The sequence below is a fragment of the Hippoglossus hippoglossus genome, chromosome 19 (assembly GCF_009819705.1).
Source record: "Hippoglossus hippoglossus isolate fHipHip1 chromosome 19, fHipHip1.pri, whole genome shotgun sequence".
In the NCBI taxonomy this organism is placed as follows: domain Eukaryota; kingdom Metazoa; phylum Chordata; class Actinopteri; order Pleuronectiformes; family Pleuronectidae; genus Hippoglossus; species Hippoglossus hippoglossus.
Window position 1 is genome coordinate 12,795,608 of NC_047169.1, and position 18,602 is coordinate 12,814,209.

Sequence of the window (18,602 nt, forward strand, 5' to 3'; positions counted from 1 at the left end):
CTGCCAATTCACATTAGTGCTCGATATGAAACAAGGCAGCCGGATGAGACCTGCCAGGACTTTTGATGTCATTCATTACCTCACCTTCTTTGCATCTGCAACTACTTTCAGTATCTGTCACGATTATCCTGTCTCCAACTTTTGTGATTTCTTTTAAAAGTGTCAGTTCAGTGGAGCACATGCTTTCCGGTTTTCACTCCATTAATTCATGAAATGCGATTATAATTCTCTTCTAAATGCCACAGTGACACGTCTCCCTTTTCTTTCCAGACCCTTGGCCTACAGCACACTAGCAGACCTGGTGCACCACGTTCGTCAGAACCTGCCCCTGACAGATTTATCCCTTGCTGTGCAGCTCTTTGCCAAAAACATTGATGATGAGTCACTTCCTAGTAACATCCAAACTATGTCCTGCAAATTACTGCTCAACTTGGTGGACTGCATCCGCTTAAAGTCAGAGCAGGAGAACGGCAATGGACGGGACATCCTGATGAGGATGCTTGAGGTAGGTAGTGCAGAGCTGGGATCAGCACAAAAAAGAAAGATGTACAGTATATTTGATACACACTGACATTTTTTTTTACCTCTCTTCCACCTATAAATCAGGTGTTTGTGCTGAAGTTTCACACGATTGCACGCTACCAGCTTGTCTCCATCTTCAAGAAGTGTAAGCCTCAGTCAGAGATGGGTGTAGTCGACGCAGGGGCATTACCTGGGGTACCAGCCACACCCACTCCGTCCACCACACCCGCCCTTCCACCTCCTGCTCCTCCCACACCTGTTGCTACAGCGCCTCCAGCGCCAACAACCCCCTTTGACCGACCTGGAGAGAAGGAAGACAAGCAGACGTTTCAGGTGTCCGACTGCCGCAGCCTGGTGAAGACCCTGGTGTGTGGAGTGAAGACGATTACTTGGGGCATCAGCTCTTGCAAGGCCCCAGGAGGTGAGAGAAGACAGATCCATGCAATTTGGCACTTAAGCTTTCCAGCATGTTAATTTATTAATAAGCGTCAGATGAAAATTGTCGACATGCACTAACGTCCAGGATTTTCTTCTCTCTCCAGAGGCTCAGTTCATTCCTAACAAGCAGCTTCAGCCAAAGGAAACACAAATCTACATCAAGCTGGTCAAATATGCCATGCAGGCCTTGGATATCTACCAGGTATGACCACAGATCTTGACTAAGTGTGCAACGAAATTAGGTTTGTTGAGGTGAAATCACATCTGAAATCCCTGACAAATGTAGATTAGTCAGTGAGACGTCACTCTGATAAACAGAACGGCTTTAATGGCATTCAACAGTCCAGTGTCTAAACTCTCATGCTTCTCCTGATCAGGTTCAGGTTGCTAATAATCAGCAGACGTACATCAGGGTGGCGAACTGTCAGACAGTACGCATGAAGGAGGAGAAGGAGGTTCTGGAGCACTTTGCCGGTGTCTTCACCATGATGAACCCCCTCACGTTCAAGGAGATTTTTCAGACCACTGTGCCATACATGGTGGAGAGGATCTCCAAGAACTATGCACTACAGGTACATGCTCGCTCACATATAAATGAAAGAATTTTTGAGGATTGATACGATTTTTCAGATAATCTTCAACATGTGTGCTTAAAGTCTATGTCTTGTTCTCCGCTGTGTCCTAGATTGTGGCAAACTCTTTCCTAGCCAACCTGTCAACGTCTGCTCTGTTTGCTACCATCCTTGTGGAGTATCTTCTCGAACGACTGCCAGAGATGGGCTCAAATGTCGAGCTCTCGAACCTCTACCTCAAGCTCTTCAAACTCGTCTTTGGTTCAGTTTCACTATTTGCTGCTGAGAATGAGCAGATGCTTAAGGTATGTAAAAGTTTGTTTTTGGTGCTTTTTTCTCCTTAATATTAGGTTATCCTTACGTAGTGTGACTGTCCTAATTTCCACAGCCCCACCTCCACAAGATAGTGAACAGCTCTATGGAACTGGCCCAATCAGCCAAGGAACCCTACAACTACTTCCTGCTTCTCCGGGCTCTTTTCCGTTCAATTGGTGGAGGCAGCCATGACTTACTCTACCAGGAGTTCTTACCCCTTCTCCCTAACCTGCTGCAAGGTAAAACCTCTCACATAGTTATTCTCAAGTAAAGGTTGTGTTTGATAAAGGTAAAAAAAAAAAATCTGTTTTACATAATCCACACTTTCTCTTTTTCTAATCTCCTCTCTGCATGTCCTTAGGTCTGAACATGCTGCAGAGTGGCCTTCACAAGCAACACATGAAGGACTTGTTTGTGGAGTTGTGTTTGACTGTGCCCGTGCGGCTGAGCTCCTTGCTGCCCTACCTACCCATGCTAATGGACCCACTGGTATCTGCCCTGAACGGCTCTCAGACTCTGGTCAGCCAGGGCCTTCGCACGCTGGAGCTGTGCGTCGACAACCTACAGCCTGACTTCCTCTACGACCACATTCAACCTGTCAGGGCTGAGCTCATGCAGGTGGGTGGTTCTTCACATGATCATGAATATTCAGTACGCAGACCAATATAAATCTTACTGAGCTGATTGGCAGGACAATGTTTTCTACCACAGAGTATTAGGGCCACTTAAAGGGAAAAAAGATATCTGAGATTTCGAGGATACAGGAGCTAATATCACGAGAAAAAAGTCCTTAATTTACAAAAATAAAGTCAAAATGTCACAAAAAAACTAGTTCATTTCTGAGAATATAGTAATATTACATTAACATGAGATTCAAGACTTTGAAATGACTGTCTACTCAGAAAAACCACACAAATTTGCATCTGTGTTCTGAGATCTTATAGTCTCAAGAAATCTGGATTTTGATCCAGAAGGAGTGAAATTCTGGCGAGCACAAGTTTTTGTAGCTTTTCGTAAATTATTACATGTTAGCGTATCTGCCCTCTAGTGGTCAAGAGGCACCATGGCAATATCGGCACACCTCACTAAAGCAGAATAAATCACTCTAGTTTGTTATCCTGCTGACATGTCTCTTTAGTTCAGAATAACAAATATTTTGATTGTCAAATGCCAAACATATAAATATAAAAATATTTGTAATGCCACTTATCTACCAGAATTGGTAATAACTATTGACTTAACGGCTAACTTTCCCAGTATCTGGTTGATTTTTTTAAAAAGTTTTTTCTCCTTCTCACCTCCAGGCCTTGTGGCGTACCCTCCGTAATCCTGCAGAGAGCATCTCCCATGTAGCTTATCGGGTGCTGGGGAAGTTTGGAGGCAGCAACAGGAAGATGCTGAAGGAGTCTCAGAGGCTGCACTATGTGGTGACTGAGGTCCAGGGCCCGAGCATCAAGGCTGAATTCACTGACTGCAAGGCGTCCATACAGCTTCCCATGGAGAAAGTAAGATATCATGTGACATGACGTCCTTCACTTTGTAATATTGTTTTTAGAGCTTTCAGTGCAGCTTTTGGGACAGATTTCACTTTCACACACTCTGCCTGAAACCAGTTGTAAGACTTCCTTCGTATTTCACTTTTAGAAAGAAAGAAAGTAAGGAACGTAAAAGAGGCTGACATTCCTCATTATTGTTCTCCTGAGAGAGCAATATATCCTTGTCAGGGGTTGTGTGTGTGTGTGTGAGGAAAAAGAGAGTGAGTGAGCAAGGGAGGAGATGTGTGTGTCCTCCAGGTAATTAAATTCATCTCCTGTTTCTCATCCTCATACCCAGTCAGTAATCATCAATCTAGTGTGGGCCACCATGACGGCATTATTTACTCTCACTAATGGCTGCTCCTTCTTTCTGGCTATCCATCTGTGTGTTTGCCATCATCGTGAGATTAGGCGGCGCACACATGCTGCACACCCTCATGCGCAGGCTGAAGGCATGAATCACGGTTATGATGCAGCCATATGGTTAGATGGCACATGGAGTTAGAGACGGCTTAAATTGCTGTAAGGTTAGCAGAGAGATCGAGTAACAACAATCTGAATAACTTTAATCTTGTCGGATAGAACAACTTGTAAAACATTCATGGGTGATTAAAGCTGCATATCTGCCTTTTTTTTGCCTCTTTTCCCTTTCAAGCTCTTTTCCAACCTCTTTTCTCCTTTATTCTTAATTTTCTTGACTACTTCAGAAATATTATCCTTTACATTTATACATTTTCAAGGATAGAGTACAAAGCTGTTTTCTTGCAAATTATTTTCATATCTACATGGCCTCTGTAAATATTCAGATACATTTACTTCTTGCTCATGTAATTGTGTCGTGTCCATTTGAAATGAAATCTAAAATTGTCGATCAATATACACCCATTAAGCCCTAACGACAAGGAGAAAACATATTTCTAGACATTTTCTTTGTCTGTAGAACTTGGCTATAAAAAAATATTTCAGTGATTTAATAGCTGTATGCTACCAAGCCTTGAAGTGATGATAGCTACTGTGAGTTAAAACGTATACAACAGCCTGCTTTGAGTTCTGAGTCTAAGAAGAAAAAGATTCATCGGTCTCATGAAACGAAAGTTAACCCCTCAGTCCAAACTCCAAATACCATGACTCACTGCTCGTCACCTTGATAATACCTTCCTTATGGTGAAGCATGCTGGTTACATCATGCTACGGTGTGGGCTTCTCTCTGTGACGGGGCAACAAAACTGCACAGAATCGAGGGAAGAATAAATGCAGCCCAACACAGAGAGCTCTTTGAAAGAAGAACCTGCTCCAGAAGTGCATGTGACCTGAGACTGGGGACGACGGTTCACCTTTCTTCACAATAATGACCTGGAGCATACAGCCAATACAACGTTTGAGTGGCTCCCAGTCATCTCTCTGTCTGTCCTTGAGTGGCCCGGCCAAAGCTCAGGTTTGAACCCAAAAGTACATGTTTGGAGAGACCTGAAGATGGCAGTTCACGGACGTTTCCCATCCAATCTGACAGAGCTTAAGAGGATCTGCCAGGAAGAGGAAGATAAACTGCACAAACTCAGGTGTGCAATGTTTGTAGAGGCTTAAAGCTGTAAAATGCTGCCAAAGAAGCTTCTTCAAAGTCAAGCCTTTCCTTTCTTTCAGTGATTCTGAGAGGGTTATACATGCCTTTATCTCCACCCGACTTAATTATTGGTGTTAGCCAGCCTTCCCTCTCTCGCTTGCAGTTAGTCCAGAATGCAGCTGCTCGACTTCTAACTGAGACACGCAAGCCAGAGCACATTTTTGCCTGAATTGGCGTCTCTCCATTGGATCCCTGTGAATTGTAAGATCTTATTGTTTGCTTATAAAGCTCCGAATGGGCAGTCTCCATCCTACCTTTCCCACCTTCCTCACCCATATATTCCATCACGTCCACTGAGGTCTGCCGACAAATCACTTCTTGTCGTCCCTAAAGCAAGGTTGAAACACAGGGGAGACGGAGCCTGTGCTGTTCTAGCCCCCAAACTCTAGACCTAGCTGCCCCCCCAGATTATACTAGCCCCCACTTTGCCTGTGTTTAAATCTAATTTAAAAACCCATTTGTTCTCCTTGGCTTTCTCTGACCCTGTTTGAGAGTCTGGCTGTTTGCGGTTTTTATCTTGTGGTTTATTGCTGCTTTGTAAACAGTGTTTTATGTCATGTTTATGTTTTATGCTATGTGTTATCTATTGATTGATGTACAGCACTTTGGTCAACTCTGTTGTTCTTTTAAATATGCTTTATAGATAAATTTGGATTGGATTAGACAAAGATGTGAATTAGGGGATGGAAACCTTTTGTAAATAGAGCAGTTTTCAGACTTGAATGCAGAGATTGTCTGACGCAGCAGGATATTGTCTGAGTTCAGAACAGGAAAGTTTCCATAGCGTTCAGGTGAGGGGACTTACCTGGATAGAGCATGCAGGAGGGAGGACATGACATAAATTCTGACCGTCTCTTGCCTCACGTATAACTATAACAGTTTTTCCAAGCTGATATCTTCGTCAGTGTCCTCTACGTGTACAGTTCCTCTTTTTTTTATCCTGAGACATTTGTATTCCTCTGGTTTTCGCATCCATTGTGTGTTAGAAACATCCATGAACATGCCCACTTGCGTGCTGTCAATTTTCCAGTCGTTCTCCTGCTGCATTGTCACATGGGCTCACTCTGACATATTCCCGACATTTTACCACGGCACTGTCAGGAAAAGTTCCGGAAAATGTCTGGAGCAACGGATATTTGCGAATCTCACATACAGACCCTGCAGAAGATTTCAGAAAAATGTCCAGACTTCATTGCCTGTCTGAAAGCAGCTTAAGAGATATTAGTAATCAGATTTTTGTTACTTCCTCATTTTTGGGGAAAATGCCAGTTTCAGTGTCTATTTGTAATTATATATACAACACGATTCGGTGTGCACAAACTGACAGAGCCGGAGTACTGTCTGAAAACTCTATGTACTTGTAGTAGATATCCTGAGTCGCAGCTCTGACAGAAATACCCTGATTTCCTAATACACTGACAGGTCTACAATTCAATTATGCTGTGCACTCATCTCTCCTCTCAGTCTCCATCTATTCTTGCATTTTCCTAATCTTCTCCTCTGTGTTCTGAGTGGCGTTAATTAGTTCATTTTCTCCACTTTCAAGTGCCTGGTTGCTATGGCTTGTCAGCCCATAATGTAGAAATCATGCTGACCTTTGCTTGGCCAGATGCTCCCTGTGTTACGTTCTGCAAATAAATCACATATACCGCAGTCGAATTCCCATCTTAAAAATTGAACAATATTATCAGTTTGCATCATGGAAACTTTCCCAATTTCACAGTGGAACTAATTAAGACTTTGTCTGTTATTCCTTTCAAGGCGATCGAGACGGCTCTGGACTGTCTGAAGAGCGCCAACACAGAGCCCTACTACAGACGACAGGCCTGGGAGGTCATCAAGTGTTTCCTGGTGGCCATGACGAGTCTGGATGACAACAAGCACGCTCTCTACCAGCTCCTGTCTCATCCGAAGTAAGTCGGCATTCTTTGTTTGATCTTTGTCCGATTGATTGATTGTTGTTTTCACCGGGCAATGTTTGTCTGGCCAGGGCTCCAGAGTGCGACCATTTTTGGTGGAGTTGTGTCGCTTCCTCATCTCATCTCATTTCTGCGGAGCTTAAATTCACACACTCAGGCCCCCGGCTGGCCCCGCCCACACTCACTCACACACTGGCACATGTGACACAGAGATAAGAGGAGGTGAACGAGCTGGTAAATGTCGAACAACGGTGACAAAAAGTGTGAATACAGGGGTTTCCACAAGGGTAAACTTGCATGATTATGCTATAATATTATCATTATACCAGAATGGTATAATAGGTGTAATATTGCGGTGCCAAAAGGCAGAGTGGGAATTTTTGGGTGCACTTAAATTATGTGCTGGTGCATCTAAATGAACAGTTATATTTTTCATTTATTATTCAGAACAACTTAGTATATTTATGTTTTTTTGAGTTGCTGTATTAGAACTAACACAGATAGATTGACGGTATGTTTTGTAATTTGTATCTGAAAAGCTTTTATTCTCATTTGTTGAAATCCTCTTCACGTCCCCATAGCTGTTAGTCTATGAATGAAGTCTGTTGTTAGGACTGTGATAAACCTTTCATTCAGACCAAATAAAGTGATTGGCTAGCGTACCTGTCTGTCACTAACCGACCTGCCTGCATGCACTCGGGTCTTCACAAGCCGTAGGGTCATACCCCTCTGAAGCAGAGACAATAGGAAGAAGTTAGCGAGCGAGTCACGGAAAGTCAGCTTGGAGCAGTTGTCAGGCAGTGCGCGTTCATGTGTTTTGGGGGCGTGGCTTTGACGGGAGGGCCAATGAGAGGGAGTGGGATGTATCGATTGCCTTTTTTAAAAGTATGACCTGCTCTTGCGCGATTTTTTTCTTAGGATTACCAGCCCTAGCTTTAAGTCTACATGATTGACAGGAGGTGGTTAAATTACATGTCACGCACCCAACCGTAAACAACCAGATCTCCAATCAATCATTCCCCTCTTTAACCTTTACTTGGCTTAATTAGAATTTCACCTCTACCCCATGTGGACTGTTTACCCCTTCTCCTTCCTGTCTGTCATGTCCCAACCCCACCCACCACTACACCAGCTCTACATCGCTTCCCGACCACCTCCTCCCCTGTCCTGCCACCTGCTGACATGCCCCACTTTTCAGTCTCTTGCATCAAGTCTTCACCACTCTCCCCCCCCCAACACACACTGCTTCAATAGTTCTCGGAAGCAGGAATTGCTAATTACACATTTGCACGGACCCCCACCTCCCCCACCCACCCTCTGGCAGATTTCACTGCGTGGCTGAGACACATACATGAACAGACAAACAGGAAGGGCGTGGGGGGGTTGTCGGGTGGGTTAGACACATTACCATCATTGATCCCTGGGCAGGGGCTAATTGACTTTCTCCTGTCTGTTTACGCTACACCATGCCCCTTACACTCTCCTGTCATTACGCACTAACACACACACACACACGAACATGAATACGTCTGTGAGAACATTTCTGTGGGGATAATGAAGTGTGTCAATTATGATCAGGGGGGCTGCTCTTCCGCCTCATCCTGTCAGATGTCTCGATTTGCAGTGTCTCTCTCTTGGAGGATTTTTTTCTCTCTCTCTCTCTCTCACTTTCTGTGCCTTCATATTCCTCCCACCGTCTCTTATTGTCTGGGTGTTTGGTCACTGTAAATATAGTCTATCAGTTTAGAAAGGAAAGAGACACGGTGCAATTCATGAAATGCCAACTGGGGAAAACGTGGAGTGGCAGGCCCCACGAATGAATGAAGGGCAATTGAGCTGACATTCTGTCAACCATACCAGCCCACTTTCTCCACCCGCCACGTTCCTTGCTCGCGTCTTTCCCTTCCTCTCCGTTCCCGCAGCCCGATTCTTCTCTCTCCTCCTCCAAAGAGCAGTCTTTTAAATGGCAATAATGAAATGAAGTGATCCATCAGGTCTGCCCCTGGCGTGTGGCATTATAAAACACAAGCTCAAGCATGGAGAAAACAGCTGCTCAATCACACCACGGCCCAGTTGCCTTCAGCTGCAGTAAATAACAAAAATACCAACAGGGGACAAGGAGAGATGCAGAATTAGGAGCAGACAAAAGGAGTAGAGAGACAGAGGGAACTAGGAGGTAATTTAAGGACAAATGGAATCAGAGATGCAGGGTTGGGGGCTGCTGACAGGCTTTGGAAATGGATCCTTACTTTGAAATATTCTTTGCATGGGCTGAACACAAACGATTGAATTATGTTTGGGCCTCGGGCTCAAATAAAGTTTCACTGCGACTGTCACATATTAATATGTTGCCCTTGTTAATATGTAATCCTCTAATTCATTGTGTTTTTTTTCTCCCCCATTAGCTTCACTGAGAAGTGGATCCCCAATGTCATCATCTCTCACCGCTACAAAGCACAAGACACGCCTGCCCGCCGAACGTTTGAACAGGCCCTGACTGGGGCATTCATGTCTGCCGTGATAAAGGACCTGAGGCCCAGCGCGCTGCCCTTCGTAGCCAGCCTGATTCGCCATTACACCATGGTCGCTGTGGCTCAGCAGTGTGGTGAGGGACTGCTGTACTCTCTACATCTAATATTAGCTTTATGTTTTACCCTGGCGTTGGCGTCCCCCCCCCAGTTGCGCAAGAAAATCAGTCACTTTCCAATTTTGTCCCTTCTTTGAATTTATTACAATTGCTTTAACAAATTCAGGCATTTAAATGAGGAAGTTACACGAACTGTAACATATTTTACCTGTTTTAAAATTGACATACATTTATTATAATAACTTTTTTCTTTTTGTCCTGTTACTTAATCCCAGGTCCGTTCTTGCTGCAATGCTACCAGTTAGGCAGCCAGCCAAGCACCGCCATGTTCCACAGTGAGGAGAATGGTTCAAAGGGCATGGATCCATTGGTTTTGATTGATGCCATAGCGATCTGCATGGCCTACGAGGAGAAGGAGCTGTGTAAGATCGGAGAGGTGGCACTGGCCGTCATTTTTGACGTGGCCAGCATCATCCTCGGGTCCAAGGAGAGGGTACGTAACTGGTAGGAGGATGTTGGGTACATTGTACCCATTGTTTTGCAGTTGAGATAAACTGTGTTGTTCATTAAGATAACTTAAGAAATTATTTCACTTTTATACTGTATTTATAACATGTTTTGATTTCTGCGTTTATATATGAATCAAACAGGAGACATTTCTGTCTGACTGTATTTATATTTCCTCGACAACTGCTCATACAATTTAATTGGGGGGGTCTATTGTTGTGACCCAAGGAAGTACACTGTCGACAGTAACACTGACCGACAGTGATTCCTTCAGCTTGATTGACACTGCTCTAGTAGTTTTTAAATGGGAATCAATAAATCATCCTGTCCTCTGGTCTTCATCTGCAGGCGTGTCAGCTGCCCTTGTTCTCGTACATTGTGGAACGTCTTTGCGCCTGCTGCTATGAGCAGGCCTGGTACGCCAAGCTCGGTGGCGTGGTGTCCATCAAGTTCCTGATGGAGAGACTCCCCCTGATCTGGGTGCTACAGAACCAGCTCACCTTTCTTAAGGCCCTGCTCTTTGTCATGATGGACCTCACAGGAGAGGTGAGAGAAAATGAATGCATAATAAAGTATTTAGCAAATAATTCCAAAAGTAATATAAGTTATGTCACCTTTTGTCCTCCGATGATATTTTACAAACAAATGTGTAACAATTCAATCCTGGCTCTTTACTGCATTTACAAACCTATTGATTTTCACACAGGTGTCAAATGGAGCCGTTGCCATGGCGAAGACGACCCTGGAGCAGTTGCTGGTGCGCTGTGCCACTCCGCTAAAAGACGAAGAAAAGACCGAGGAGCTGCTGGCTGCCCAGGACAAGTCTTTCCACATGGTCACGCACGACCTGGTCCGAGAGGTCACCTCCCCGAACTCCACTGTCAGAAAGCAGGCCATGCACTCTCTGCAGGTGCTGGCACAGGTCACCGGCAAGAGTGTAACCGTCATCATGGAACCACACAAAGAGGTGAAACCAAGGACTGAAAATTCTTCAAAAAATGTATATTGTGATTTAATGCTGTGCTAACTTTTATGTAAAATCCACCTGAATATCCCCCCTTACCAAAAATAGACTACACTAAAGGAATTGTTTTCAATTTTGAAGCAAAACCTGGGAGCAAAATCCAAAATATCTTTTAATCCACATTAATTGTGTTTTTTAATGGGGTTCCCTTCTCTCCAGGTGTTGCAAGATATGGTTCCCCCCAAGAAACACCTGCTCCGCCACCAGCCGGCCAATGCCCAGATTGGCCTGATGGAGGGCAACACGTTTTGCACCACCCTGCAGCCCCGCCTCTTCACAATGGACCTCAATGTCATGGAGCACAAGGTGTTCTACACAGAGGTATGCAGGAGTCATTGTCATCAAGAAAAATCACCTTTTCAGACCGTTTCTTTATACATCATATTAATACATGTCTTTAATCACCACTTTAGCTGTTTTGATTATTGACCTGTGTTTTTTCCCGTCCATTCAAGCTGCTAAACCTGTGTGAGGCAGAGGATGCTGCTCTAATGAAGCTGCCATGTTACAAGAGTCTCCCCTCCCTGGTTCCCCTCCGCATTGCTGCCCTCAGTGAGTAGAACCCACCTCACCTAAGGGTTTTGTTTTATTACTGGAGATTTGTGATTGATGCTTAAATTGTGCTTAATATACTGTACACTATAATCCTCAATCTTAGTGACATTTTTAATAGATTTTATTAAGTTTTTAAAACATTTTATTGGTATACCGACTTTCATGTTTGCTTAGTTTTTTGGGGATAATTGTTGTTGACTTTATCTTTATTTCACCACTGTGAAACTGGATTGTTAATTTGTTCACCAAAATCTTAGTTTATTTATTTAACTGAAATGACTTCTTGTTTTGTTTGGAATATTTTATTGATATGATTTATCTCTTGTCTGTCTGTAGATGCCCTGGCAGCCTGTAATTACCTGCCCCAGTCCAGAGAGAAGATTATTGCCGCTCTGTTCAAAGCCCTCAACTCCACCAACAATGAACTACAGGAAGCAGGAGAGGCGTGCATGAGGAAGGTCAGTGTAAGAACTAGGTGCCAGCTTTTCACATTATGATGCATAGAAATAGATTTTGCCTCTCAAACCAATCTTCTTTACCATGTGAAACCAGTGCATTTTGTTGTAGAATAGACACTTTTTAAGAACTCAATGATTTCCTATATTTCCAAAATTTTTAAACTGAATATCATCATAAAAAGTGTTTAGTTTGGCTTTTTCAGGGTTTGGATTCACCCAAAACCTGGTGAAATTTTCAGGGCGACCAAATTTTGTAACTTAAAAATGTGTGTTGCCAGGCAACACCATCTTTGCTTTTACTTCACTTCGATCTTCACATTTTTACTTTTACTCCCAGTTTACATCACTCACTTCAATTGCAACTCCTTTTGAGCAAGCAAGCAGCCTGAGAGCCACTGACATGACCTTTCTAAACCTGGATTAAAGCCTCTCCACTGTCGACCCTGTGCTTTCATCTCTTAATTTATCTTTCTGAATCTCTATGCTATTTTATGTTTTGCTTATTTTGTATATTTTGTTTTGAAAGTGTAGTTTTTTTTAAATTATCTGGATTTTGTCCTTTTTCGCTCTATTAGCGTTTTATCTATATCACTCAGGTCATGCGCCATCTTCACAGTCCTTTGTTAATCCTACCCTCGTAGTATTTCCCCACCCAGTTGTCTTCATATAGACCTCCCTTTGCTTTATCACACTCTCCCTGAACCAGGCCTGGCGCTATTCATCAAAGTATCCACACCATCGTAACCTCTATCCATCTACCCTCCCGAGCTCTATGTCCCTTCTCCCTTCCATTTCTGTGACCTTCATTTTCTTCCCTTACTACTGTCACTCCTTTTCACTATCCTGTGATTTATTTATTTTATTTAATTTTTCTCTTGGCCCGGCCGTTCTCTGATCTCCCTCCATTCTTTCATCTCTGCCCTGCTCGCACTAATGAGCGTTGCCATGGCCCAATCGATACAGGATGGAGTGTTTGTTCTCAGCACTGAGAGGAAAATGAATGTGGCTGCCATGCATCATTCCCCTCACGTCTTTTGTGAGGTTGTGGGTGTGCGTCATCAGCGTTGGCATGTGTGCTTGTTTAAGGCTGGCCGTGCCCTCATTTGTGTGGCCTTAGTTTCTTAATGGAGACACAAGGGTAGTGAGCAGTTCATGGGTGCCAGAAAGCCCGACAAGGCCTGGTCTGATGTGGAGGAAGAATGATTTGTGGATGGCAAATTAAAATGAATGATTTATTGTGTTACATCTGATATGAATAATAATTTATTTAATTTATCACCTATCACACGCACACAACACAAGCCTGTATTTTGAGCTATGATTTCCAGAGATAAATAACTTGTCAATTCAGTAGAAGCATATTTTGGATTATAATTAATTTAAGAATTGTAAAAAGTTTATTTGAAAATGTTTAACAGTGCTAATCCTGTCTTCTATTGTAGTTCCTGGAAGGTGCTACCATTGAGGTGGACCAGATCCACACTCACATGCGCCCCCTATTAATGATGCTGGGTGACTACCGCAGCCTGACGCTCAACGTGGTGAACCGCCTCACCTCTGTCACACGCCTTTTCCCCACCTCTTTCAACGACAAGTTCTGTGATCAGATGATGGTGAGAAACCTCAAAGTCTGTCTTTTCACCATCACAGCAACTTTGCAACCAAACTTTTAACTGTGGCAGGGTCAGTGCAACGATTTGAATCATATATTATTTAAGTATCGGCCTCGGACGTTGCATTAACATCTGTTCTGAGCGGTCCGATCACAATCCGACAGCGTCAAGTTCGTCTGTTCACACCTAACATTAAAATCCTTTCTAAATTGGTCTCATGTGAGCACTTGTGATTACTCACTTCCCCGCTCTCTATGCAAATAATCATTAACTTCATTTGTGCTTGCGAAGACTAAATTCATTCACCAAATTTTCAGGGTGCATCTGTTTCAGACCTGTACTTAGTGAAGACCAATTGTGATCCTATCACTAAAGATGGATATTAATATCAGGTCTGAATGGGGACTGATTATTTTAAAGGTTTTATGTCTTCAAATTAATCAAATAAGGTTTGGTTAAATTTGTGCTGTTTCTCTTCAAAATGAGCAATTACTAGTTTCTTGTACTAAAACAAAGAAATGCATTCATGTTCGTACTCACAACCATAACAGGCAGGAGTAAAACATAACAATGTCATTATAAAAACAAAACCTACATGTATGTGGCTAAAGATGTGGACTGCCTCAGTATATTTCAGTGTTGCATATGCAAGTCAATATTTTAAATTGATGGGAACACTTGCTATCACACTTCTTGGCAGCATAGGTAATACTTATGAGGTAAATTTGTTACTTATTACTGTGATCTTCAGTTATTTACTTATTCAGTCCTTGCTGGTGCCATGTTCTGCTTATTGAGCTAGGCACATGCACAGACTACACTACAAACTACTTACGTAGAGTCTAAATCTTATCTTGTTGCCTCTTTCCTTCTCAGCAACACCTGAGGAAGTGGATGGAGGTGGTTGTAATAACCCACAAGGGAGGCCAGCGAAGCGATGGCAGTGTAAGTATACACTGTTTACTGTGTCCCATACCCATACTTTACAGCACTCAGAGATGTATTACAAATGCAAAACTTTCATCACACAGTGAAGCATAGATTTAGCAGGATTTAGTTGAAATCCTGCTTGACTAAAATACAGCTGTATACTGTCTAAACCAATAGCTTGCACCAAAGTGGGAAAGAAATTGCCCCTCACACACACAAAGCCATCGTCACATGTAGTCAACACCTCCTCAACGTGGCCTCCTCCCAGATGAGTTGTGAGTGGCCATATTACAATCAATGATTAATTAGGCGCCAGGCAGGCGGTGGTGGGCCCAGCGCTGTGTCGTCTCATTATCTTCCCGACAGATAACCTTGTAAAGGCAGAGAAAAGGTGAGAGAGAAAGAGAGGGGGGTAAAACAGCTGCCTCCCCCTCGGAGAAATAAAAGACATTTTTTTTCCCCCCTCTTGCCCCATCTCAAAATGATGTGCTTAATTAGATGCAAATTGGCCCTTTGTCTCTCCCTCCTTCCAGCTTGTGGTCGTTGTGCCTGTTGACAGCAATGCTGGCAGTGACAACAAAGCAAGGGTCGTAGGGTCAATTAGCCAAGCCCGATAAAGACAAAAACTGGAGAACGAGGGATGGAGCGGGGCCGGAAGGGATGGTCAGAAGACATGTGGGCATGAAAGAGGGTTTTTACAGGGAGGAGGAGGAGGATATGGAGTAGAGTAATGAGGTGTGAGTATAGAGCTGGAATGGGGGAAACAATATTTCAGGCTACATCCACACAACTATAGATGCGACCAAGAGTCTTTGAAGTGCGACTACAATTTTTCCTTGGTCTCACCGGTACACTAAACATTTAGCTGGTCTGTCTCTGTATTTAATCGACTCGTGTGGCTTCCTCATCTCATCTCCTCTGCAGAGTTTACACTCATACACGTACAGGCCCACTCACTCACACCGTGACACACGGACAGTGAAGTGGAGATAAAAGAGAGGAAAATTCGTAAACGTTAACAAGGCGGTTTGTCGGGCAAGACGAGACACCAGGACATCAGTGCTAAAGTTACCAGAGTGATCCGTATTCATAATGCGACACCATTGATTAAGAACTAAATCCATGTGATTGTCTGTGTGAAGAGAGCGACAGAGACGAACACACACACACACACACACACACACACACACACACACACACACACACACACACACACACACACACACACACACACACACACACACACACACACACGATCCTAGAGAAAATGCTGGAATACTTAATACCTAAAACATTACAAAGCCAAAAGCTCATCTAAATCATAACCATCTTGTTTACTGAGCTGGTAACAAATTCTGTGCCAAATGTTCACTATGTATTCAAGTGCAATTTTTGTTAACAGAGCTAGACAGTCCATTTTATTTATTGTTTTGTGTTGACTGTGGTTTAATTTAGTGATTTATTTATTTAGGATATTTTAATGTTTTTAACTCTAATTCAAATGTCAGACTGAATATTCTTTCGAATTAAGTTCATTACTCTTCGAAAGGGTGTACTTGCATGATTATGCAAGATTATTATTATTATCATTATACCAGTGGTTTAAAATTGTTTCACAATGATTTCAATATCATATATCGCAATAATTTGTGGGACAATATATCATCCAACAAAATGTGTTATTGTGACAGGCCTACCTTGATATTTTTAATAATGCACCAAGTTAGAGGTTTCCCTGTTCAGTTTATAGTTTTAGTTCTCTGAGAATTTCTTCCATATCCAAGCAAAATTGGTATTGTACAATGAAATATCCTTACATTACCAATTAATTTATCAGAACTGTTTAAAAATGGTATAATAGGTGTGTTATTGGGGTGCCAAAAGGTGCCCTGCTCTGTTTTATCCACCCGTGGTTTGTTCCGAGGTCATTGGTAAAAGCTGCTGCTGTCCCATTCATTTCACTATCACCCTGTCTTATCTCTTCACCCTCCATATTGAACAGAGACAGACAACACACAGCCACACAAAAATGCACACATACTGCTTTGCTGACTTTGATCATTGTCTCCCCCGTTCCGGTACAGCCTGCGTTGGAGGGCGTTGAGGTGAGATGTGACCTGGTGTGGCGCCCCCTGTTGGTGACTGTCAGTGATTGTAACGTAGTTTAACCAATGTTGTGCTGTCGAACTGATGCAATGTTGTGGTAGTAGTGCTGGTGAAGTCACCCTGTATTTCTGTGTCCGTTTGTCTGTGATCGTCTTTAGAAATGTTACAGTCATCTTAGCTTTGATCTAACCTCATGTTTTGACTTTCAAAAGTCCAGTTCTTTTTTTTTTAGACATTGCAAGTTTTATGAAGATAATAATACATGTTGTCCTTTTATTTGTTTGTAGTCTGTGCATTTAATACAATAACTCATGTGACCCTGGTCCTCTGCACCATTCCTCGTGGAATTTTTATACCTAATGATGACAGATGTCATTTTCAGTCTCTTGACTAAAATTCATCCTCGTCTTTCCACAGTGGCTGTCCATCGAGACTATCTGTCAGAAATTATGTCCGTGTCTCGTCCCATCATGTTTCAAAAAGTTTCATCTGCTCCCTTCTTCCCTCTGTTCTCTTTTTTTCTGCCTCTGTAGGAGATGAAGATCTGTTCTGCCATCATCAACCTTTTCCACCTGATCCCCGCCGCACCGCAGACTCTGGTCAAACCTCTGCTGGAGGTCGTCATGAAGACAGAGAGAGCCATGCTCATAGAGGTAGGACCGCAGCTTCATTTATTTATACGGACTTAAAGCCCTACTTTGATGTAGTGGCTTAAAATACATCATAGATGTGCAGAGTGTGAACAGCATTTGAGGAGTAGCAAGTAAATTCTAGAGCACTGCTAAACACTACAGTGATGAGGATGAGGGAAAAAAAGCTTGAAGATAAAATCGATCATAGTTCTGCTTTAATGGATGTCACAGTGAACATCTGTAATCAGCAAAGATCTTCAGGAGAAAGTGATCTAAATCTGTATTTGTGTTCATCATGATTTGATTCCCTTCTTTCCTTTTTTTCTGTCTAATTCCTCTGCGTTTCTCTTCTCCTCCTTCCTGTGCCAGGCCGGCAGTCCATTCCGGGAGCCCTTGATCAAGTTTCTGACACGTCACCCGTCTCAAACAGTAGAGCTGTTCATGATGGAGGCTACGCTCAACGACCCCCAGTGGAGCCGCATGTTCATGGTCAGAAGCCGGCAGCTCTTAGCTGCAGCCCCCTCAGTCATTTCATTGACACATTTGCCATTAGAACAGCATTTTGCTTTTTTTGCTGTCTCAGTAATGGGCTATAATCAGGGATATATTGGCTGTTGCGAGGCTCAGTGGTCCTTCTTAAAACCAAATCGAGACGGATCACTCCCTGTTGTTACGGTTGTTGAGCCAGACCAGAATGTAGTTCTCTAGTCTTACTATTTGTTATGTGTGTGTGTTTGTTCATATACAGAGTTTCCTGAAACACAAAGATGCCAAGCCACTAAGAGACGTGCTGGCCTCTAATCCTAATCGCTTCGTCCCCCTGCTGGTTCCTGCCGGCACTGCAGCAACTGTTCGCCCTGGGTCTCCTTCCACCACCACAGCCAGACTGGACCTGCAGTTCCAAGCCATCAAGGTATACACATTTTCATTACAGTTCTGTTGAGGTAAACATCCATCACACACACCTACACACATTTATTGGCAGGTGAACTCTGAGTAATTCCACCATTTAAACCTTATTTTTTCTTCCTGTCTGTGTAGATCATCAGCATCATTGTGAAGAATGATGAAGGTTGGCTGGCAGGGCAACACTCCCTGGTCAGCCAGCTCAGACGGGTGTGGGTCAGCGAGGCCTTCCAGGAGAGACATCGCAAAGACAACATGGCTGCCACCAACTGGAAGGAGCCGAAGCTGCTGGCCTTCTGCCTGCTGAGCTACTGCAAGTAAGTACAGACATTCAAATTGTAATGGGAATGAAACGCGTCTAA

The 18,602-nt window shown here is 43.2% G+C and overlaps 1 protein-coding gene across 1 annotated transcript in view; it reads left to right on the forward strand.

The window, feature by feature from the left end:
* Positions 1-18,602, forward strand: part of trrap (transformation/transcription domain-associated protein) — a 79,516-nt gene that overhangs the window by 7,059 nt on the left and 53,855 nt on the right. The window contains 23 exon segments of the mRNA XM_034570128.1: positions 271-505; positions 607-943; positions 1,065-1,162; positions 1,338-1,532; positions 1,646-1,837; positions 1,921-2,086; positions 2,209-2,465; positions 3,152-3,352; positions 6,765-6,916; positions 9,328-9,527; positions 9,785-10,002; positions 10,365-10,562; positions 10,723-10,983; positions 11,200-11,361; positions 11,496-11,592; positions 11,932-12,053; positions 13,496-13,666; positions 14,543-14,611; positions 16,681-16,701; positions 17,236-17,355; positions 17,704-17,823; positions 18,083-18,247; positions 18,376-18,557. Coding sequence (XP_034426019.1) covers positions 271-505; positions 607-943; positions 1,065-1,162; positions 1,338-1,532; positions 1,646-1,837; positions 1,921-2,086; positions 2,209-2,465; positions 3,152-3,352; positions 6,765-6,916; positions 9,328-9,527; positions 9,785-10,002; positions 10,365-10,562; positions 10,723-10,983; positions 11,200-11,361; positions 11,496-11,592; positions 11,932-12,053; positions 13,496-13,666; positions 14,543-14,611; positions 16,681-16,701; positions 17,236-17,355; positions 17,704-17,823; positions 18,083-18,247; positions 18,376-18,557 — 3,939 coding nt within the window.